This window comes from Saimiri boliviensis, chromosome 11 (genome assembly GCF_048565385.1).
Source record: "Saimiri boliviensis isolate mSaiBol1 chromosome 11, mSaiBol1.pri, whole genome shotgun sequence".
In the NCBI taxonomy this organism is placed as follows: domain Eukaryota; kingdom Metazoa; phylum Chordata; class Mammalia; order Primates; family Cebidae; genus Saimiri; species Saimiri boliviensis.
In genome coordinates, this window is record NC_133459.1 from 29701311 (window position 1) to 29726345 (window position 25035).

Genomic DNA, 25035 nt, shown 5'->3' on the forward strand with positions numbered 1-25035 from the left:
AACCTAGGCTCTAAGAAGTTGTGCTGTCAGGGTTCTGGCCCAATGCTACCTCCATCCCACCAAATTTTGCCTTTCTTTGGATTAACAGCTTACTATCAAATTCCTCCCACTACAAGCCATTCTGCTATCCCATACCTATGGATCAAGTACTATATAATGTCTAATGAGAATGTAAAGCTACAATTTAAATATATCAAGTTATCCTAACTCCTGTGAACAAGGTAGGATTCATTATCACTCTATAATCAGGAGCACTTTCTAGATTTCCTTTGTCAGATTTATAAACTTGTCTATAATCAATGGTACATTTTTCTGTGCTTCAGTTTTCTAAGACAAAGATGAAGAGTCACATATCTAAATACATTCCATTTATTACAGAAATAAGTTAGTATTCACTACTATTTTAACTTCCCTGGAAGTTGTCAAGTTTACTATATATAAATATTAAAGAATCTTAAGAAAAAAGTTCCTGAGTTTTACAAGTTAAAAAGCCAATCGTGTGAACAAAGTACCTTTCTATCAAACTCTCAAAGTACTTTCCAATTACAACTTCCCACCTTTTGAAAAATTTATCCTTTTCTAGGTCATGAACAGCAACAATGCTGCCATCCTACAGGTAGAGCAAACAAGTCATGCAAGGTCATAAACCAAACCAATGCAAAAATTGAGCCCAGAAGCCCAAAGTCAGTGAGCTTTCTTCTGTATTACAAACATCCTTTTCTAGAATCCTCGACTAACAGACTAATCTCTTCATATGTAAATAAAATCTGCTAAAGTATGTGCCTTTAAACTTTTCAGGGCTTTAAGCCAAATGAAAAGGGGTAACAAGGAAACTAGACAAAACATTCTTAAATAATTTGTGGCCTGATCATCTTTTTCTATTAGCTTTGTAGAACAGGAGGCATATAAAGCACTTGTACTGTGAGTCCGTCAGCTAAGAACAGCTTGAATATTTTAAGTAGTCACTTCTTAGCAAGACTTCTTGTAAGAAATACTCTAAACCTTTCAAAGTAACACCAAGAGGCCAACGGAGGCTTTAAAGAAAAAAATTTAACAAGAGCCAAACAGCACTAATTTTAACTACTAGAAATCAATTACTTTGAATGGAACCAATTCTATATAAATCATAAAGACTCATACATTCTTGTACATAAGTAGTGTTTATCCTAATGACTCACACAGATGCACATGTGCCTAGGTGCCCATATACACAAAAAAACAAATAACTGCAACAAAAAGATACTGCGCCTGGCTTAAAAGTCATACAATTTACTTTTAGTGTTTATATGGGTAAATACTGGTTTGCCTTTTGCTCTTTTTTTTTTTGAGACAGTCTCTCTCTCACTCTGTCACCCAGGCCAGAGTGCAATGGCACAATCTAGGCTCAATGCAACCTCTACCTCCTGGGTTCAAGTGATTCTCCTGCCTCAGCCTCCCAAGTAGCTGGGATTACAGGCATACACCATCACACCCGGCCAATTTTTGTATTTTCAGTAGAGATGGGGTTTCACTACGTTGGCCAGGCTGGTCTCAAACTCCTGACCTGAGGTGATCCATCCACCTCGGCTTCCCAAAATGCTGAGATTACAGGCATGAGCCACTGCCCCTGGCCAGTAAATACTGTACACTGCCTCTCAGATGTTTTATTGCTAAAAAGGAAGAATATTTAATGAAGTTAATTAGAAACTGTGCTTTATTATTATAGAAGTGTATTTTTGGTCAGGCATGGTGGCACACGCCTGTAATCCTAGTGCTTTAGGAGGCTGAGGTGGGTGGACTGCCTGAGCTCAGGAGTTCAAGACTAGCCTGGGAAACATGGGTGAAACCCCCTCGATACTAAAATACAAAAAAAAAAAAAGAAAAGAAAAAAGAAAACCTAGCCAGGTGGGGCAGCTTACACCTGTAGTCCCAGCTCAGGAGTCTTAGGCAGAAGAACTGCTCAAACCCAGGAGTCAGAGATCGCAGTAAGCCAAGACTGCACCAATGCACTCCAGCCTGGAGGACGGAGCAAGACTCGGTCTCTTTAAAAAAAAAAAAGCTTATTTTCATTTTTTCTTTTGTGCTGTTCTCCCATTGCTGCAAAAAATCATCCTCTTAATCTGTACCTATGCAAAGCCTAACTAAACTAGAAGATGTAGAAGATGATTCCTAAGGAAAATACCTCCTCCTCCATTAAAGTCTAACTTGTCCTATTGATAATGATCCTTCCTTTTCTGAACTCCAACCAGACATAGAAAAAAATTTACTTTCTGTTTACATGTATATTCAATGTTTGCTCAGCTAAAGAAAGAACTTGAATACAGAAACCTCACTCCACACTTAGTAAATGTTTTACCTCTCAATTAATTTACAAATATTGGCTTCATTTACTCTAATTAACAGCACACGCTTTGCTGCTTTGCAGTGAGAGGAAGCCAGCTAAGAATTCTATCACTTAATAGATGTGTTACCCCTGGGCAAATTATTTTGTCTCTCTTGCCTTTTTCCTTATCTGGATAATAGAACTGTCCTCACAGATTTATTAATGTGATAATGCATAAAAACCCCTTGGCATCTACCTACGGCTGATAAATGGTAGTTGTTACTGTTACTTGTGAATAGTGGAGAAAGGAAGAATGACACAGCATTACTACTGGAATATGCTGTTTTGTTATTAACATATGCCTATATCGATGCCCGAGGAATTATGTAGATACACCCAAAAAAAAGGCATTTCTAGAAGAAAAAATGATGAAAAAGAATTTAGCACTGTCAACTTGCCATTTAAATAAAATTTACCTTCTACTGAAATTGTTCGCTATTCAATTAAAACTAAGCATTCAGCAATTATAAACTGTTGCTCACAAAACAGTAATAGGGCATTATTCTTACTCTGTATCATTAATTTTTTTTTTTTTTTTTTTTGATACCAAGTCTTGCTCTGTCACCAGGCTGGAGCGCAGTGGCACAGTCTCGGCTCACTGCAACCTCCAATTCCCAGGTTCAAGCGATTCTTCCACCTCAGCCTTCCGAGTAGCTGGGACTACAGGTGCATGCCAAACACCCGGCTAATTTTTGTATTTTTAGTAGAGACGGGTTTCACCATGTTGGCCAGGATGGTCTCGATTTCTTGACCTCATGATCCACCCGCCTCGGCCTCCCAAAGTGCTGGGATTACAGGCGTGAGCCACCACGCCCGGCCTGATTTTTTAAAAAGAAAAACAGACTGGGCACAGTGGCTCATGCCTGTAATCTCAGCACTTTAGGAGGCCGAGGCAGAAGATCAATCGAGCCCAAGACCAGCCTGGACAACACAGCGAGACTCTGTCTCTATTTTTATAAAATATTCAAAAAAAAAAAGAAAAACAACCTGGAATTGGAGTACACCAGGTTAGAATTACAGGAGTAAGAAAGACAGTAAACATAGTTTCTCTTTCTATACTTAATATCCAACATATATGTTAACTTTCTGTTCAAATTTGCTCCAAAAATTAAGCAACAAAGTCTTTTAGACTTTCTAAACCATACAGGGTTTACTGATTTGCATTGTGTCAGTGACATTAGGCAGATCCAGGAAACACAAAGACACCTCCCAATCATCTCCTAAAGCTCTAGGGGAAAAACAGACCAAAAATGCATGAACTCAAGATGACAGCACACTGGACTCCGTGGTCGTAAGATTCAGAAAGTTGGAAACAAAATCTTATAACAAAGAAAGCAAGAATCTCAGTTAAAACATCAACAACTGGCTGGACACAGTGGCTTATGCCTGTAATCCCAGCACTTTGGGAGGCCAAGGTGGATGGATGACCTGAAGTCTGGAGTTCAAGACCAGTCTGACCAACATGGAGAAACCCTGTCTCTATTGAAAATACAAAATTAGCCAGGCACAGTGGTGCATGCCTGTAATCCCAGCTACTTGGAAGGCTGAGGCAGGAGAATCGCCTGAACCTGGGAGGCGGAGATTGCAGTGAGCCAAGATTACGCCCCACTGCACTCCAGCCTGTGCAACAAGAACGAAACTCAATGAATGAATCAATCAATCAATCAAAATATCAACAATTTTTAACTATTCACTGCCAAACCACAAAGGCAATCAAGGAAAATTTGCTGCAAACTCAGAAGAGTGATTATCCTAATTTTGACTTCAGAACCTAACACAGTGCCTGAGGATCAAACATTTGCTAAATCAAAGAACAAATGTATCTAATGAAGGGTTTAAATGAGGACCCTAGAATAAAGTAATTCTCCCTCTTGTAAAATATTAAAATTTATATAGGGGCTGTCAAATACTAAGATACACAAAAAATGAAAAGAGAAAACCTAACGTTACTTTCCAGAACAAGACCACAACAAATGTCATTTGTGAGCCTGTGGTATTTTAAGCAGTTAATTCAAACTGTATATTCTACCTCTGTCATCAATACATGCTTACTGTCACAGCCAGAATAACCAACAGTTGGCTACTCATTAGATGTCTATACTCCCCCTCCTCCTTAGACTTAATGGCAATCCTCTCTATTGATGTAATGGATAAAAGTAAATTTTGTTTCTGCAAATTTTAAACATTATAATCAAAGCAAAATTCTGATTTCTGAATGTCCTGTAAGGGATGACTGCTCAAGTCTCTATCTTCTGTAATTCCTCCACCAAAAACCTAACAACTTCCCTTTCACAATGGAACTCTAAACAACTTCCTCAAAAAAGGCACTACTCTAAAAATAAGTTACTGACATTTTCTGATTAGCAGCCAATCTAAGACTTCCTTTGCCATTAGCAGGGGGGAAAAAAGCTAGCCACTGGAAAATGAGGCAAAGGTAAGGACATTTAACACATATAAAATTAAAATACTTTTTAAACTTTTAATGCCTCAATTTATAGCTGATGTTAATACCCAATAATTTGTGCTCACATTTTGGCTACTTTTGTTTTGCTTTTAAGACATTAGGTTAAGGTTAACATTCTTCTTATGACATAGTTTCAGCAAAATCTCCAGCACCCCATTACTATCATGAGAATGGCAACAAGGAAAAGCAAGCACATATTTCTGGAGACTAGATTTGGACACATTTAATGAAAGACAACTCCAACCTTCCCTTAAAAACAGACCCACTTATCTGACACAAAGGTTCACTTACCTCTCCCATCGCTCTTCCCTCCAGAGCAAGTGCTTGAAAATCATGATTCAGTTCATCCATGGAACGCACCTATTGTTTAGAATAGAGAAGGGAAAACCCTCAAGTCAGCATCTTGAATTTTACATACACGTTACACACAACTGAAAATTTCTTCTATGTTTACTTTCAGATATTGGCAAGACAACAGCAATGATCAAGTGACTGAGAGATTAAACATTCACTTACCTTTAACCATCAGGGTTCGGAAATGACCCCTACTTTCTCCCCTCCCGTTCCCTTTTATTTTCAAAACATGAAAAACACAAAATCCAAAAAAATGAAAAAGCAAATTGGATCACACGAGAATGTTAGCTATTTTTGATACATTTTAATTTAATAAGACCAACACGCTAAAGAGCAATGATGTTTTCAAGATGACTATGTGATCTAATGAGTCAAAAGATCACAGCTCCTCCCAACTGTGAATAAATTAGGGAGTGTATTTGATCCAATTTACCATTTCTTTGGTAAACCTTAGGAAAGGGGGGTGCAAACCTTATAATAACGTATCCCAGTATTTGTCCACATTTGGAGATCCCTGGGGGCTTCCCAAATCTCATAACCAGGGGGAGAAAATAGCATATGTCACAAGAATCCCTCCAAACTTTACCACATTGTTAAATGTAACCCTACCTACAGCATAACAATCTCTTTAGGCTTCAATGTACTTATCTATCTCCAAAGCCAGTCTTACAAGGTAATAACATCAAGGATGATGTGTGAAACAAATTATTTTAAACAGTCATAATTCAACTACTTTACTGGTCTTCTCTATTATGACCAGCAAGCAATCTCTGCTGCCTGAGGCTAGAGCCACTACCCATCCCTGGGCAACGGATTCAAGAGTACATTCCTTTGTTTAAAACACATAGGCTCCCAGTCTAGAGAAAATGGCAAAATTCCCCCCTCTACAAAAAATATAAAGATTATTTGGGATGGCCTGGTGCAGTGGCTCGCGCCTGTAATCCCAGCACTTTGGGAGGCTGAGGTGGGTGGATCATGAGGTCAAGAGATCGAGACCATCCTGGCCAACATGGTGAAACCCCATCTCTCCCAAAAATACAAAAATTAGCCGGGTGTTTGGCACGCGCCTGTAGTCCCAACTACTCAGGAGGCTGAGGTGGAAGAATCACTTGAACCCGGGAGGCAGAGGTTGCAGTGAGCCAAGACTGCACCACTGTGCTCCAGCCTGGCAACAGAGCAAGACTCCATCTCAAAAAAAAAATTAGTTGGGCTATGGCAGCACACACCTGTAATCCCAGATACTCAGGAGGCTGAAATAGGAGGATCACATAAGCCCAGGAGCTAGAGGCTGCAGTGAGCCATGATCGAACCACTGAACTCCAATCTAGGTAACAGAGCAAGACCCTTTTTCAAAAAAAAAAAAAGGCCAGGCCTAGTGGCTCAAGCCGGTAATCCCATCGCTTCAGGAGGCTGAGGTAGTGGATCACTTGGGGTCAGAAGTTGAGACTAGCCTGGCCAAGATGGTAAAACCCTGTATCTACTAAAAATATAAAAATTATCCAGGCGTGGTGGCAGGTGCCTGCAATCCCAGCCACTCAGAAGGTTGAGGAGGGAGAATAACTTGAACCTGGGAGGCAGACGTTACAGTGAGCCGAGATCACGCCACTTCACTCCAGACTGGGCAACAGAGTGAGATTCTCTCTTTAAAAAAAAAAAAAAAAAAAAAGACGTAGGCTTCGCTTTTCTGCCTACATGGAAACCAATGTTTACTGCCTGAAGCAGGAGTCTCTCAAACTCCTCCCTCTGATCTCCACTACCTCCCAATGCCGGTTTACAATTTCTACCACTGGATAAATGTAAAGAGGATCAAGCTAGGGCCAAGCAATGAGACAAGAGTATGGAGAACATGAGCTAGAATACAGTTAAGATAATCAGCTTAAGAATTTTACTGCAGGGTGCGGTGGTTCACACCTGTAATCCCAGCACTTTGGGAGGCCGAGGTGGGCGGATCACCTAGGTCAGGAGTTCAAGACCAGCCTGGCCAACATGGAGAAACCCCATCTCTTTACAATAAAAAAAATATTAAATTTATTTTAAATTTAAAAAAAAAAAAAAGAATTTTACTTGAGGTCAAGCTGGGCATGGTAGCTCATGCCTGTAATCCCAGCACTTTGGAAGGCCAGAGGTGGGTGGATCAGGAAGTCAGGAGATCAAGACCCTCCTAACCAACATGGTGAAACCCCGTCTCTACTTAAAATACAAAAAAATTAGCTGGGCATGGTGGCGCATGCCTGGAGTCCCAGCTACTAGAGAAGCTGAAGCAGGAGAATTGTTTGAACCCAGGAGGCAGAGACTATGGTGAGCTGAGATCACACCACTGCACTACAGCCTGAGTGACAATGCAAGACTCTGTCTCCCAAAAAAAAAAAAAAAAAGCGTTTGACTTGAGGTAAGATCACTAAAGCCCTGGAGTTCAAGACCAGTCTGGGCGACGTAGTGGAGTACCCCATCTCTACAGACAAAAATAAAATAAAATAAGACCCGTAGCCGGCGCGGCTGCCTGCTGCCGTCAATCTTCAATAACGGCTGCTCCACTGACTGTTCTGTTCCGATACTATGCGTGTTATTTTTTACAACAGGTATGTTTTTGTTTCAGAAATACGTGTTGCTTTTTTCATACTCTTTGCAAATTGTATTGTCAGCACTAGGTCAGTTAAAGTCCTGTATGAACCATATCCTGCTGTGGGACCTTTGTACATGTTCGACACTGTGTTCTTGATTCCAGCGTGGCCTATGTGCCCCCCAGGATCTTTTGAAAAGTACAGAAGAGGTTGCTTCTACTGCCTGTTCTTAATATAACAGTAAAAGTTTTCACATTTTTCTCAAAAAAATAAAAATAAATAAATAAATAAAAATAAAATTAAATAGTTGGGCATGGTGATGCATGCCTGTGGTCCCAGCTATTCTGGAGGCTGTGGTGGGAAGATAGCCTGCACCCGAGCAGTTGAGGCTTCAGTGAGCCGAAATCACACCACTACACTCCAGCCTGGGAGACAGTGAGATCATCTCCGGGGAAAAAAAAAAAAAAAAGAATTTCATTAACATGCTACCTAGCTGCCTATATATTGCCTAAGAATCTTAATTGCCAGAACTAACACTACACAAAAATATAGTTGCATTACCCACAGCCAACAAATGAGACACTGTATCATTAAAATATAAAAGATTGGGAATGCTCGCTAAAAATGACAATGTATAAAACTCAAAGGCTTATAATATTGTGCTGTAAGTTTCAAAAAAGCCCTGAAATAGGAGCTATGATCATCTTACATGGTATTTATATTATTTAGATAAGCACAATAGACTCCTAAACTGTATATAGTAAAAATAAAGGAGGGGAGGAAGGATGAGGACAGGATGTTAGCTGGAAACTCTACAAATGTTATATGTAATGACAAACCTTTAGGCCAGCATTAACATTGACAAAGCATGTAAATCGAATGTGCAAAGCTCTGTATCTAGCCGTTTCTGTGGAATCTAATTATACATTTAAGTAGAGCTAGGCATTTCTTGGAAACCCAAAAATCTACAAATACAGTTTCAACCAGAAATACTGAAAATTCTATTTATATGTCCCAAGGAAACTAAGTAGGAGGAGTAAGAAAAGGCAGAAAGTATGTGCTCTGCATATCTATGCAGCCATCACAACAATCTCACAGTGATTATTGCCATTTTAGAGATTAGGAAACTGACCTCCAAGAAATGCCTTCTCCAACGACTGTTAAGTAAGGAAGAGCGGCAGGAAACTAAGGCTCAGAACACTTAAATGGCACTGCCAGGATCTTAACCCAAGTCTTCCAATTTAAAGTTCAAGGCCTTTCCTGTACCACCAAGCTGCCTGCTGACAGCCAAAGGAAGTTTCCACCTCCAGTATTCTATTATTTTATTAGACAAAACTGCCTTCAGTTTCTGCTGTGGGCTTTGACAAATGTGCTCTCTTGGTCTTACCCTTGCTTTTCACTATCTCTTCCCCTATCTTCAAAACTTGCTCCTCCTGCCTTTGCAGCATTTTCCATTCCTTTCTACCCTATCCACTTGCCACCATTCTCTTTCACCATTTATTTACACTCTTGGGCGTGGATACTTTTTCCCCGCCTCCCCTGGCCCTCTCTCTCCTGCTCTTTTCCTCTCTATTTACCCTCCTCACCTCCCTCTTTCAGGGTATCTCCCTCTGCCTCATTTACACAAGAACCACACTCTTTCCCCATCCCTGTATACCACTTTCCTGCCCTACCTCCTACAGTCAATTGTTGAGAAGGGGGGCTCAATTTCTATGAGTTTTGCTAGTACAGAAACTCCATTTTAAACCATTCACCAACAATGACTACATGGGATAAACCAAGACATTCTCGCACAAAAGTTTTTAACTATTTGGGAACTTATTTATTTATACTGGGAGCTATATTTCATACAGTCACTGGCACCAGGCAGACTCTTCAGACTTACCCAAAATTCTCCCTGGGAAACAAAACTAATACTCAAAAAAAGATGCTCAAGAATCAAGAGAAATCAAAGAATGAAGGCACTGTGAGAAATATTTATAAGAAATGTTTTAGGTAAGTGAGAAGTCTTTTCCATGATAAAGGAGAAAAGCTAGCTGTCAATTATAATCAGAGTAAATGCTCCCATCAAGGAAGAATAAGCCTTCAAGTTCCTTCTACACTTCCCTTTTCTCTGGAAATGTATTTGAGTGGCAAGTTAATGTTTTGGTTTTTTTTTTGAGACTCTTGCTCTGTCACCCAGGCTGGAGTGAAGTGGCGTGATCTCGGCTCACTGCAACCTCCGCCTCAAGAATTCAAGTGATTCTCCTGCCTCAGCCTCCCCAGCAGCTGGGACTCTAGGCACATGCCACTACGCCCTGCTACTCCTTTTGTATTTTTAGTAGAGATGGGGTTTCACCATGTTGGTCACACTGGTCTCAAACTCCTGACCTCACGTGACCCAACCACCTCAGCCTCCCAAAGTGCTGGGATTATAGGAGTAAGCCACTGCACCAGGCCCTAATTTCTAGTACTATTTACTAATTCTTTCTTTGCTTTTGCAAAATATTCCCCTGCCCCCGCCCACCCCCCACCCCCCACCAACACCCCCTTTCAACTGATTGACCTTATCTGTCTCCTCTGGTTTCACAAAACTATTTCCTACTTTTCTCTTTGGGCTACTTGCCAAAAATGTGTAACTTCCTCATCCCAACCCTGGCTTTCTCAGCTGCTGCCCGCTCCCAATAAAGGCATCTCCCACTCCCTTTACTACAGAGGTAAAGTAAGCTGACAACTTTAGTGCCTGACCTAACTCTATATTCCGTTCTTCATCCCACCCAAGGCTATTATCCATACACACAATCTGCACTTCTCAGTTTCTTCCCATTTCCAGATCCCAGAACTTTCTTTTGCAATTCTCAACACCTGCATTCTTTTTCAAACCAGAACCATAATTTACCACACTAAGCTGGTATTTTATCACATAGGACATTATAAAATCAAAACAGATAGCTGGATGCAGCGGCATGCACGTGCAGTTCCAGCTACTCAGGAAGCTCAGGTAGGAGGACTGCTTGAGACCAAGAGTTCACAGGCACTGTTCATAACTGTGCCTATGAACACTCTGCTCTGGCCTGGACAACACTGCAACCCGTCTCAGAAATAAAAATATCAGCCAAGTATGGTGGCCCCCAACTACTCTGGAGGCTGAAGTAGGAGGATCACTTGAGCCTAGCAATCTGAAGCTGCAGTGAGCCATGATCACACCACTGCACTCCAGTCTGGGCAAGAATAGGATTCTTGTCTGTTCTTTTTTTTTTTAAAAAAAAAAAAAAAAGGGCCAGACATGGTGGCTCACGCCTATAATCCCAGCACTCTGGGAAGCCAAAGCAGGCGGCATCACCTGAGGTCGGGAGTTCAAGAGACCAACCTGACAAACATGGAGAAACCCCATCTCTACTAAAATTACAAAATTAGCCAAGCATAGTGGTACATGCCTATAATCCCAGCTACTCAGGAGGCTGAGACAGAATAGCTTGAACCCAGGAGGCGGAGGCTGCGGTGAGCCGAGATCATGCCACCATATTCCAGCCTGAGCAACAAGAAGAAAACTCCATCTCAAAAAAAAAAAAAAAAAAAAAGATTTTTAACCCAACAGATAACCCTGGAAGTATATGACCACATTTTGGACAATGAAAAATTAAAAGCATCACTTTACAAATCTTTGGGCTTGTGTCTGTAGTCCCAACTACTTGGGTGGCCGAAGCAGGACTGCTTAAGTCCTGGAGATGGAGGCTGCAATGAGCCAAGATTGTACCTCTATACTCCAGCCTGGGCCACCAAGTGAGACCCTGTCTCAAAAATAAAATAGTGCCTGTCCTATCCATTACCCTTTGGCAAGTCCTACTTATCATACTCCACATCCCTTCACTAATGATAATGGTCACATACTTCAATTTCCTCATCTGTTAAACTAAGCTAGTATCAGTGACTTTACAAGTTTGTAATGATTAAGAAAAAAGGTCCAGTGATTACAAGGCACTTAATCTTATCCACCTCACACATTATTCTCTGTAAGTTATTAAAACAGCTCCACACATTCAGCCCTTCTTTCCCAACCCTCGGAGGGCGACTGGTAGTCATTCTTTGTTTAGGGGAGGAAGGTGCCAGGAGGCTCTCTCTAGTTTAGTATTTCTATAATCAATATGTTAGAAGTACCCAGATCGCTTGAGCATCTAACTTACCTTCTAAAATGTAGCATTTCAATGTACGTCCATTTTTTAATCTCAATTCCCAGCCAAATCATCAATTCAGAGAAACCTCCCCACTACCCACACCACGCCACTCGCAAAAATCATTGGTTCAAGCCCATAAACTTTTTAGTTATCTTTTTTTAAAAAAAAAAAAAAAAAGACGAAGTCTTGCTCTTGTCGCCCAGGCTGGAGTGCAGTGGCACAATCTCAGCTCACCACAACCTCTGCCTCCAGTGTTCAAGTGACTCTCCTGTCTCAGCCTCCTGAGTAGCTGAGATTACAGGCACCTGCCACCATGCCCGGATAATTGTTGTATTTTTTTCAGTAGAAACAGAGTTTCGCCATGTTGGTCACGCTGGTCTTGAACTCCTGACCTCAGGTAATCCACCTTCCTCAGCCTCCCAAAGTGCTGGGAATACAGGTGTGAGCCACCGTTCCTGGCCAGCTTTTTTGTGTTTTGTTTTGTTTTTGTTTGTTTTTTTGAGATGAAGTATCACTTTGTCACCCAGCCTGAAGTGTAATGGCACAATCTCGACTCACTGAAACCTCCACCTCCTGGGTTCAAGCGATTCTGTCTCAGCCTCCCGAGTAACTGGGATGAGAGAGAGGCGTGCACTACCATGCCCAGCTAAGATTTTTTGTATTTTTGTAGAGACAGGGTTTCATCATGTTGGTAAGGCTGGTCTCGAACTCCTGACCTCAAGTGATCCACCACATCTGGTCTTATCATTTAAAAAAAAAAAAAAAAAAAAAGCTGGGCATGGTGGCTCACACACCTGCAATCTCAGCACTTGGAGAGGCTGAGGCGAGTGGATCACCTGAGGTCAGGAGTTCAAGATCAGCCTGGCCAACATGGTGAAACCTTGTCTCTACAAAAAATACAAAAATTAGCCAGGCATGATGACACGTGTCAGTAGTCCCAGCTACTGAAGAGGCTGAGGCAGGAGAGTTGCTTAAAACCGGGAGATGGAGGTTGTGGTGAGCCAAGATCATGCCACTGCACTCCAGCCTGGGGACAGAGTGAGACTGTCTCAAAAAAAAAAGAAAAGCAATCAGTAAGATCATCTTCTAAAATTCCTTTACTTTTTGGCTCGATATCAATATCTGGCCCTTTATTTAGATTTCCAGCTTTTATTTCTGCCAGCGTACATAGTAGTCAAGGAAAATAATAAGGATTTGGGGTTTTGTTTTGTTTTTGTTTTTTTTTAAGAGACAGGGTATTGATCTGTTGCCCAGACTAGAATGCAGTGGTGCAATCAAGGCTCACTGCAGCCTTGACCTCCCAGGTTCAAGTGATCCTCCCACCTCAGCCTCCTGAGCAGCCTCCTGGTTATAGGTATGTGCTACCACGTCCAGCTAATTTTCACATTTTTTGGAGAAGATGGGGTTTCACCATGTTACCCAGGCAGGTAGCAAACCCCTCAAGTGATCTGTCCAGCACAGCCTCCCAAAGTGCCAGGCTTACAGGTATAAGCCACCATGCCCAGCCTATCTTACTTTTTTGAGACAGGGTTTGGCTCTGTTACGTGGGCTGGAGTGCAGTGGTGCAATCATAGATCACTACAGCCTCGAACTCTCACCTTGGCCTCCTAAGTAGCCAGGACTAGAAACACATACCACCACACCCAACTAATTATTTTTCTACTTTTTTATAGAGACAAAGTCTCACTATGTTGTCCAGGCTGGTTTAGAATTCCTGACCTCAAGCAATCCTCCCCACTTCCAAAGTGCTAGGATTACAGGTATTAGCCATCACACCCAGCCATGCAAAATAAATTCAAACAGACTTGGGAACAAAGGAATTCTGAATTATAAGAAGTTAATGTTCCAAATAGAAACATCAATTATTTGAGTAATTACAATTTATCCATTTTTCAAGAAGATATTATTGAACACTGAATCTCAAAAAGCAGAATAAAGCAAACACCCTGTTAGACCATGCATTCTGGAATAAAGTCACTAAAAACGACACAAGTTTTGCTAGTATTCTGGTTCAGTTCTTGGACTTGCTATGCTGGCCTCCTTGTCCTAAACTGCTCAGTGTGTCTTTACAGTGAGCATCCCTTTACTGGAACCAATTTGACTAGTTCTCTGTTGCTTCATCAAAGAAACCAAACTCAGATACAACAGAGTATCACTGAGTTGGGGAATTCATTAAATCACACTGCTATATTAAAACAAATTTACAGGCCAGGCACAGTGGCTCATGCCTGTAATCACAGCACTTTGGGAGGCTGAGGTGGACGATCACCTGAGGTCAGCAGTTCGAGACCAGCCTGGCCAACATGGTGAAACCCCATCTCTACCAAAATACAAATTAGCGGGGTGTGGTGACCAACTGATACATAAGCAAAAGGTAGCAGTCAACATAGAGGAGAGAAAGAAATGTGCTAAAAGAAGCAGAGACAAGAGACTACAGTCCCCCTAAAAAAACACAGAAAGCCTCGTAGTGTTCAGGAAGCCCATATATATACATTTCTTGCTCTGGGGTTCAGAGAGTCCTTTCTTTCATTAAATGCCCTGAATTTTTACTAACTGGAGTAGATTTCTATACTTTAATACTAAAACTGCCTTTGCTAGATTATTTCCTCATAAAGAGAGGCTATTCATCTCCACACCTACTTTTGTTCTCCTCAAGGATTTTTTGCATACAGAAACCTAGATCATGATGGCTCTATTTCACTAAAAGAGATCCGAACAATATAATCAGAATAGTTGATGCCAAGACCATTATGGAAAGGAGATACCAGTGAGAAAGTGGCAGGCAAAGAGGAGAAACCTGAGCAATGAGAAAAGAAAAGAGAATATAAGAATTAATCTTATTTGAATTTAATCATTAAAGGGAAAAAACCTACAGTCTCTTCTGCACACGATTTATCTGTATTAATAACAGTAACTATTACAAAGACTTACTTTGTATCTGGTCCTGATTCCATAAATACTTTATACACTTTATCATCTCTTTTAATAGTTATAACAACACAGGAGGCTGAGGCAGGTGGATCCCTTGAGCCCAAGACCAGCCTGGGCAACAAGGGGAAATCCTGTCTCTACTAAAAATACAAAAATTAGCCAGGCATGGTGGCGAATGCCTGTAATCCCAGCTACTTGGGAGGCTGAGGCACGAGAATGGCTTGAGCCCAGGAAGGGGAGGTTGCAGTAAGCCAAGAATGCACTGTGCTCCAGCGTAGGAGATAGAACAAAACTCTGTCTCAAAGGAAAAAACAAAAGTCATAACTACCCAGAAAACACAGATACTATTATTCCCATTTGGTAAGAAAAGTAAGAATTTGGCCGGGCACAGTGGCTCATGCCTATAATCCCAGCACTTTGGGAGGCCAAGGCGGGTGGATCACCTGAGGTCGGGAGTTCCAGACCAGCTTGACCTACATGGAGAAACCCCGACTCTACTAAAAATACAAAATAAGCCAGGCGTGGTGGAGCATGCCTATAATCCCAGCTACTCGGGAGGCTGAGGCAGGAGAATCCCTTGAATCCGGGAGGCAGAAGCTGTGGTGAGCCGAGACTGCACCATTGCACTCTAGCCTAGGCAACAAGGGTGAAACTCCATCTCAAAAAAAAAAAAAGAAGTTATTATTACAGTCCTTAAATAAAATAGAGAAGTCAACATTCTTTCCTAATTATGGGAGGGGAAAAAATAACCAAAAACCTCTTTTGGCATAAATGGCTGCAAACCCTATTACATGTTGTTATGTTACATCATTTACGTCTATCACAACACTAAATGCCTGGCACTATGCTGCAAAACAGACATTATTCCATTTTATGTATGAGGAAACCAAGGTTTATAGAAATTACTTGTCCAAAGTCATGTAACTCATGAAGATCCAAAATAGAATTCAAACTCAGCTTTTTTTTTTTTTTTTAATGGAGACAGAGTCTGCTCTGTCCCCTGTGCTGGGGTACAGTGGTGCAATCTCGGCTCACCAGAACCTCCACCTCCTGGGTTCAAGCAATTCTCCTGCCTTAGCCTCCCCAGTAGCTGGGATTACAAGCACACGCCACCACACCCAGCTAATTTTTGTATTTTTAGTAGAGACAGGGTTTCACCATGTTGACCAGGCTGGTCTTGAACACTGGACCTCAGGTGATCCTCCCACCTTGGCCTCCCAAAGTGCTGGAATTACAGGTGTGAGCCACCACACTCAGCCCAAACTCAGCTCTTTACACCTTTTTCTACTTCTTCCTATTGTCATCAAAGGCAAGAGCAGACCAGACGAGGTGGCTCACACCTCTGCATGGTCAGTATTTTCAAAGCCTAGGCAGAAGGATCACTTGAGGCCAGGAGTTCAAGTTCAGCCTGTGCGGTACAGCACAACTCTCAGCTCTACAAAAAATATGTTCAGGCAAACATCCTCCTCCCCAGTCAGGGCAGACAGCTAAAAGTGGGATTGGACAGCAGGGGAGACGGGGATTCGGAGTGCTCTGGGGCCTCAAGTTCCCCAATGGGGAGCTGCTCAGTGTTCTGTTTTGAAGAATGCCGTAAAGTTCCTGGCTATATATGAGAACACGTTTAGGTCTTTGGAGCCATACTCAGAGTACACAAAGGGTAGGAAAAACCACACAAGGTAAAGAACTAACATCAAGACTGGGCCTAAAATACACTGATGTGAGTGGTTCAGCTCAAGGGCAGTTGTATGATGATTATAATGAAGAGTATGCTTGTTCTATTTTAGATGAAGACAAGAGTAATTGATGAGTCAGATAACTATATGAGAGAAGGTGAAGATACCATGGTTGCGGTTTCTTCCCTAAACACTGGTTTCACATAGTGTTTCTGCTGAGAACAGGTACCAATCAGTGTATTGTCCAAAAGACTTAAAACAAGGAATTATGGTTAGAAGAAACTAGAAGACAATAATCAGTATGAGATTTTTCACTCTTTATGAAGCCACAATATCCTACAAGGAAAAATCATGCATCAACTGCTCGGCAATAAACCAGAAGAGCTAAAAAATAATATAGATCAAATCTTGAAATAAACTGAGCAGTGGATCAAAGATCATAAAACTTGGCTTGTAACAGTAGCCATTTGCTGGGCACGGTGGCTCACACCTATAATCCCAGCACTTTGGGAGGCCAAGGCAGGTGGATAACCTGAGGTCAGGAGTTTGAGACCAGCCTAACCAACATGGAGAAACCCCATCTCTACAAAAAATAAAAAAATTAGCCACACCTTAGTGCTATGATGATTTGTCTCATCTCCCTTGAGCGTCTAGCACAGTACCAAAAACATGACAGGCACTACATACAAATATTTGTAATGTGAGAAACTGTCCTTAGTCACAGAAATAGTAAAATAGCAGAAATAGTACTTCTAGAGCCAGGTTCTTTAAGATGATTCTTATCATTCTTTAAAATACACACATGGCCGGACAGATCACCTGAGGTTGGAAGTTCCAGACCAGACTGACCGACATGGAGAAACCCCATCTCTACTAAAAATACAAAATTAGCCAGGCATGGTGGTGACGTAATCCCAGCTACTCAGGAGGCTGAGACGGGAGAATCGCTTGAACCCAGGAGGCAGAAGTTGAGGTAAGCCAAGATTGTGCTACTGTACTCCAAGCCTGGGCAACAATAGCGAAAATCCATCTTAAAAAAAAATAAAATAAAACACGCACACACACACGACTTTACCTTGCTTTATTTGACTTTTCTGGACATGTGAAAATACGTAACATGGGTTTAACTAATATTCATGCCCTTTGATCCGGTTAATTCCACTTCTAGGAATTTAACCTAAGCAAATAATGAAAAATACAGGCACAAGTTGTTAACAGAGATCTTTAACCTGGTACTGTAACAGGAAGCAGGGAAACAGTCTAAAGATAGCAATAATTATTAAACAAAGTATGTATTTATTTAGAGAATTTACACAGTCACTTAAAATGTTTTAAATTTTTATATTAATTTTTTTTTTCTTTTTTTGAGACAACATCTCATTCTGTTACCCAGGCAGGAATGCAGTGGCAGGAACACGACTCACTACAGCCTTGACCTGCCAGGTTCAAGCAGTCTTCTCACCTCAGCCACCTGAGTAGCTGAGACTACAGGTATATGCCACCATGCCTAGCTGACTTTTTAATTTTTTTGTAGAGATGAGGTCTCCCCGTTACCCAGGTTAAAAAATTTTAAACATAGAAAAAGGAATGTATGTTTAAGGACTCTTAATATAGGCTATAGATGGGTATATATAAGAAGATGTATTAGGGCCGGGCACGGTGGCTCACACCTGTAATCCCAGAACATAAGGAAGTAAAGGCAGGAGGATCTTTTGAGATCAGGAGTTTGAGACCAGCTTGGGCAACATAGTGAGACCCTATCTCTAAAAATAATAAATATTAAAACAAAATACATAAACTATGTCTTATCACTGAAGATTCTGATTCAGTAGGTCTGGACTTATGCCCAAGAATCTCTCTCTCTTGTTTTTAAAATAAAGACAATATGCTGCCCCATAGCCCCATGCTATGCTGCCCCAGCTATTCTTGAACTCCTAGGCTCACGTGATCCTCCCACCTTGACTTCCCAAAGTGCTGGGATTACGGTCGTGAGTCACCATGCCTGGCCAAGAATTGCTTTACTAAAACAGCTTCAAAGCACTGGGTGGTGAGGGAAAAAGTAAATATTAAACTCCAGGCCAGGTGCAGTGGCTCAAGCCTGTAATCCCAGCACTTTGGGAAGCCGAGGCGGGTGGATCACGAGGTCAAGAGATCGAGACTATCCTGGTCAACATGGTGAAACCCCGTCTCTACCAAAAATACAAAAAATTAGCTGGGCATGGTGGTGCGTGCCTGTAATCCCAGCTACTCGGGAGGCTGAGGCAGGAGAATTGCCTGAACTCAGGAGGCGGAGGTTGCAGTGAGCCGAGATCGTGCCATTGCACTCCAGCCTGGGTAACAAGAGGAAAACTCCATCTCAAAAAAAAAAAAAAAAAAAAACTCCAATACAGGAAGCTAAAAGCTTCAATAAGATGTGTACAACATACAATAGTGGCATCAAAGGGAGGCACACAACCTTGGAGAAAAGTGAGAGTAAAGAACGTTTACCAGAGATGAAGATACATTACTGAAGCTTGAAAGATGAGGAAAAGGCTATGTGGATGAGGAAAAGACCAGGTGAATGAGGAGGATAGGGGATTCCAAGTCGAGAAAACCACATAAATAAAAATAGCACTAGCATGCTGAGAAACCGCACAAACTATAAAAATAGCATGGGTATTCACAAAGCTACAAATACTTCACTACAGCTGAAATGGAGCACCAGTAAGGACTGGAGAGGCAAGCTGGGCATGCAATAGCATGTGCCTGTAGTGCCAGCTACACAAGAGGCTGAGCAGGAGGACAGCTTGAGTCCAAGAGTTCAGGTCCAGCCTGGACAACTCAGTGAGATCCCCATCTCTAAAACTAATAATAAATTTAAAATTAAAATATATGATATCTTAAGAAAACAGCATGAAAGGCCTCCTATGCCATGAGGAGCTCCAAGTTATCCCAAAAGCAATAGGAAAGAAGGCACACACGTGCATGCTAAAGGGTGAGACATAAGCAGTTTTAATCTTCATAACATCAATTTGGCAGCAGCACAGACAATCACTACGAGAAAGAAAAGGGGAGATGCAGGAAAGCCAGTGAGAAGACAACTGAACATCTATCTCCAGGTAATAAACACGAACCTATCAAATAAAGCAACATAGGTATAATCTTGAAACCATGGTAGGCAGGAACAAAAGGCAGAAATCTAGGATAGCTCCTAGCATACCACGAATAGACATATCATCAATAGAAACAGAATAAAGTACAGGAACTGAAGGAAATAAATTCGATTTTGAATAGCATCATGACATTCACCGAGCACCTATGAAAACTAAACTCTTAGGCTTTTCTTTCTTTTTTTTTTTTTTAAATAGATATGGAGATCTTGCTATGTTGCCCCAGCTGTTCTCTAACTCCAAGGCTCAACTAAAGTGATTCTCTCACCTTGGCCTCCCAAAATGCTAGGATTACAAGCATGAGACATCACAGCCAGCCAAAAAAAGGTAATTTTTTTTTTTAAAGAAAAACTATTCTCCGGGAAAATAAAATAAAATAAAATGAGCCGGGTGCGGTGGCTCACGCCTGTAATCCCAGCACTTTGGGAGGCTGAGGTGGGCAGATCACTTGGGGTCAGGAGTTCAAAACCAGCCTGGCCATCATGGTGAAACCCCATCTTTAAATAAATAAATAAATAAAATGAGCCGGGCGCGGTGGCTCAAGCCTGTAATCCCAGAACTTTGGGAGGCCGAGGCGGGTGGATCACGAGGTCAAGAGATCGAGACCACCCTGGTCAACATGGTGAAACCCCGTCTCTACTAAAAACACAAAAAAAGTAGCTGGGCATGGTGGCGCATGCCTGTAATCCCAGCTACTCGGGAGGCTGAGGCAGGAGAACTGCCTGAACCCAGGAGGCGGAGGTTGCGGTGAGCCGAGATCGCGCCATTGCACTCCAGCCTGGGTAACAAGGGCGAAACTCCGTCTCAAAAAATAAATAAATAAATAAATAAATAAAATGAATACTATATTTTGATATAGCTTGGATGTTTGTCCCTTCCAAATTTCATCTGAAACGTGACTTCCAATGTTGGAGGTGAGCCTTGTGTATAGTGTGTGACTCATGGGGGCTGATCCTTCATGAACTGCTTGATACCCTCCCCATGGTAATGACTGAGGTCTCAATCAGTCAATCCACACAAGAGCTGGTTGTATAAAAGTGTCTGGAACTGGGCGTGGTGGCTCACACCTATAATCCCAGCACTTTGGGAGGCCGAGGCAGGTGGATCACCTGAGATCAGGAGACCAAGACCAGCCTGGCCAACAGGGCAAAACCCCATCTCTACTAAAAATACAAATATTAGCCAAGTGTGGTAGCACACGCCTGCAATCTGAGCTACTGGGGGACTGAGGCAGGAGGATCACTTGAACCCAGGAGGCGGAGGTTGCAGTGAGCTCAGATCGTGCCACTGTACTCTAGTGTGGGCAATAGAGGGAGACTCCGTCTCCAAAAAAAAAAAAAAAAGTGTATGGAACCTCTTCTCTCTCCAGCTCCCTCTCTGATCATGTGACACATGTGCTCCCACTGTGCCTTCTGCCACGAGTAGAAGTGTCCTGAGGCCTCACCAGAAGCAGATGCTGAACCTTACTTTCTGTACAGTCTGCAAAACTGAGAGACAAATAAACCTCTTTTTGTTATAAATTGCCCAGTCTCCTATATTCCTTTAAAGAAATGGAAAACAGACTAACATTTTTTTTTAAAACGAAATGAGAATGATAAAAATGTACATACAGTACTGGATAGTTCAAGTCATGTAAAAATATTAGAACAGTGCCAGGACACAGCTTGTGATTACTCATTATTACTTACACAGAAAGGAAACGATACAAAAATAAAATTATTTCTAGGCCAGGTGAGGTGGCATGCCTGTAATCCCAGCACTTTGGGAGGCCAAGGCAGGTGGATCATCTAAGGTCAGGAGTTCCAAACCAGTCTGGTCAACATGGTTAGAACCCTGACTCTATTACAAAAATTAGCCAGGTGTGGTGGCATGCGCCTGTAATCCCAGCTATTCAGGAGGCTGAGGCATGAATCGCTTGAATCCAGAAGGCAGAGTGCAGTGAACTGAAATTGTGCCACTGCACTCCAGCCTGCGTGACAGAGACTCTGTCTCGGAAAAAAAAAAAAAAAAAAAAAAACGCATAAATAAAATTACCTCTAGATTTCACTGGGTACATACACCCAACCTATTTCAGCATATCTACTAACCATTTTTTTTTTAATAGACGGGAGGTTCACTCTTGTCACCCAGGCTGGAGTGCAAAGGCTTGATCTCAGCTCAACCTCCACCTCCCAGGTTCAAGCGATTCTCCCTCCTCAGTCTCCGGAGTAGCTGAGATTACAGGTGAGCGCCACCACGCCTGGCTAATTTTTGTATTTTTAGTAGACATGGGGTTTCACCATGTTGGCCAGGCTGGTCTCAAACTCTTGACCTCAGATGATCCACCTGCCTCGGCCTCCCAAAGTGCTAGGATAACAGGCATGAGCCACCACTCCCAGCCAGATGCTTTTAAATACATACAATAACCATGACTAGGTTAATGAACTGTCCCCTTGTTAAAATTCTTAGGGAACTTGCTTTTTTTTTTTTGTTTTTTTGTTTTTCTTGAGACGGAGTTTTGCTCTTGTTACCAAGGCTGGAGTGCAATGGCACGATCTCGGCTCACCGCAACCTCTGCCTTCTGGGTTCAAGCAATTCTCCTGCCTCAGCCTCCTGAGTAGCTGGGATTACAGGCACGTGCCACCATGCCCAGCTAATTTTTTGTATTTTGAGTAGAGACGGGGTTTCACCACGTTGACCAGGATGGTCTCGATCTCTCGACCTCGTGATCCACCTGCCTCGGCCTCCCAAAGTGCTGGGATTACAGGCTTGAGCCACCGCGCCCGGCCTGGGAACTTGCTTTAATAAAGAACGACTGTCATCAGCAGATCAATCATCTGTACATTCACTGCATCTAAAGAGTTTCAGAGCTCACTGACAACACCTGTTCTCTGTAGTTTAAGCATTCCTCTTCCCAGGGCTGTTAACAAGTTTATTTACAGTGTTAGCCTGCAAATACTTCCTTCAAAGAGAGAAGAAAGTAGTCATTAGCTCCAGCAAAATGTTTTGTGTGGCTTGGAAGAACTCCAAATCCACAGTGTAAGTTGTAGAAACAGTAATCCTCCCATGCCGTTTTTTTTTTCTTTTTATTTTTGAGACGGAGTCTTGCTCAGTGCAACCTCTGCCTCCCAGGTTCAAGTGATTCTACCCCATCAGCCTAACAAGTAGCTGGGATCACAGGGACGGGCCACCACACTCGGCTGATCTTTCAGATTTTTATTAGAGATGGGTTTTCATTTCACCATGTTAGCCAAGATGGTCTCTCGATCTCCTGACCTTGAGATCCATCTGCCTTGACCTTCCAAAGTGCTGGGATTATAGGCGTGAGCCACTGTGCCATTCCCATCCCCCTTTTCTAATGAGCACTGGCCCTGCTGAAGAAATTTGTTATTTTTGTTTATGTATACTACAGACTGATGCACCCTTTCAAATCTGAGAAATGAAACCATGTCTACTGAAAAAATCTTGAACACAAATGTTCACAGCAGCATTATCCATCACAGCAAAAAAAAATGAAAAGTAAAAGGCCCATCAACTGATAAATGGATAAATTAAATGTAGCAGATCTATACCATGAAATATGCATAAAGAAGAAGAAATGATGTGCTGATAAATGCTACATACAACATAGATGAACCCTTAAAACGTTATGCTAAGTGAAAGAAGGCAGTCACAAAACACCCTTCAAGTATATCCAGAACAGGCAAACAGAGACAGGAAGTGGACTGGTGACTGCTACTGGGTAAAGGATTGTTGGGATAATGGAATATTCTAAAATTGATTATGATGATACTTGCACAATGATGAATACAATAAAAATTATTGAATTATACACTTTATTTTTTTATTTTTTAAGACAGAGTCTTGCTCTTGTCACCCAGGCTGGAGTGCAATGGTTAGATTTCGGCTCACTGCAACTTCTGCCTCCTGGGATCAAGCAATTCTCCTGCCTCAAACTCTTGAATAGCTGTGATTACCCACTACCACACCTGGCTAATTTTCATTCGTATTTTTAGTAGAGATGGGGTTTCATCATGTTTGCCACACTGGTCTGGAACTCCTGACATCAGATGATCCACCTTCCTTGGCCTCCCAAAAGTGCTGGAATTTACAGACATGAGCCACTACACCTGGCCAAAGCAACTATTTGGAAAAATTTTTAACAGACCAGGCATGATGGCTCACACCTATAACCCCAGCACTTTGGGAGGTCAAGGCAGGAGGACCGCTAGAGGCCAGAAGTTCAAGACAAGCTGGGGCAACATAGTGAGACCCGATTTGTACAAAATAATAATTAACAAATCAAAATAAATTTAAAAATTTCCACGAACCTACAACAGTGTTCCTGAGACTCATAAGGCAATTCGGCCATAAAACAGCACTTACTGGCCTGGCGTGGTGGCTCACACCTGTAATCCCATCACTTTGGGAGGCCAAGGTGGGCGAATCATGAGGTCAGGAGTTCTAGACCAGCCCAGCCAGCATGGTGAAACCTCATCCCTACTAAAAATACAAAAAAATTAGCTATAATCCCAGCTACTAGGGAGGCTGAAGCAGGAGAATTTCTTGAACCCAAGAGGTGGAAGTTGCAGTGAGCCAAGATCGTGCCACTGCACTCCAGCCTGATCAACAGAGTGAGACTCTGTCTCAAAAAAAAAAAAAAAAAAAAATCCTATCCACAGTTTACAAAGCACTTCAACCACACCTGTAACTAAAATTCAAAATACAACTCTTCCTAATTGGTATTTTTTCCTTTAAGTAAGAATCTCAGAATTCATTATGCTTCCCTCTTTTCTTTAGCCACCAGGAACATCAGGGTAAATTCTATAACCCATTATTCTGGTACATATTTCTAAATTTATTCCAATTCATTTTCCTATATTCCCATAGTTACTTCTCACTACCACCTATCATACAACTTTTACTAATTTCACATCAAAAACCTTTGGAGACTGGGCACCATGGCTCACTCCTGTAATTCTAGCACTCTGAGAGGCCTAGGAGGGTGGATCACCTGAGATCAGCAGTTCAAGACCAGCCTGGCCAACATGGCAAAACCCCATCTCTACTAAAAATACAAAAATGAGCTGGGCATGGTGGCACACACCTGTAATCCCAGCTAGGCTTAGACAGGAAAATCACTTGAACCCAGGAGGCAGAGGCTGCAGCGAGCCAGGATCTTGACACTGCACTCCAGCCTGGGTGATGGAACAAGACTCCGTCTCAAGAAGAAAAAAACAGAACAACAACAACAACAAAATGGCCGGGCACAGTGGCTCATGTCCATAATCCCAGCACTTTGGGAGGCCGAGGCAGGTGGATCACTTGAGGTCAGGAGTTCGAAATCAGCCTGGCCAACATGGTGAAATCCTGCCTACTAAAAATAGAAAAAGTAGCCAGGAGGGGTG

At 42.0% G+C, this 25035-nt stretch overlaps 1 protein-coding gene across 15 annotated transcripts in view; it reads right to left on the minus strand.

Moving 5' to 3' along the window:
- PUM1 (pumilio RNA binding family member 1) overlaps positions 1-25035 on the minus strand; it is a 145304-nt gene that overhangs the window by 97327 nt on the left and 22942 nt on the right. For all 15 annotated transcript variants that reach the window (XM_074380422.1, XM_074380421.1, XM_010348172.3 and 12 more), the window contains exon 3: positions 5118-5186. In XM_074380422.1, coding sequence (XP_074236523.1) covers positions 5118-5186 — 69 coding nt within the window. The remainder of the gene's footprint in view (positions 1-5117; positions 5187-25035) is intronic.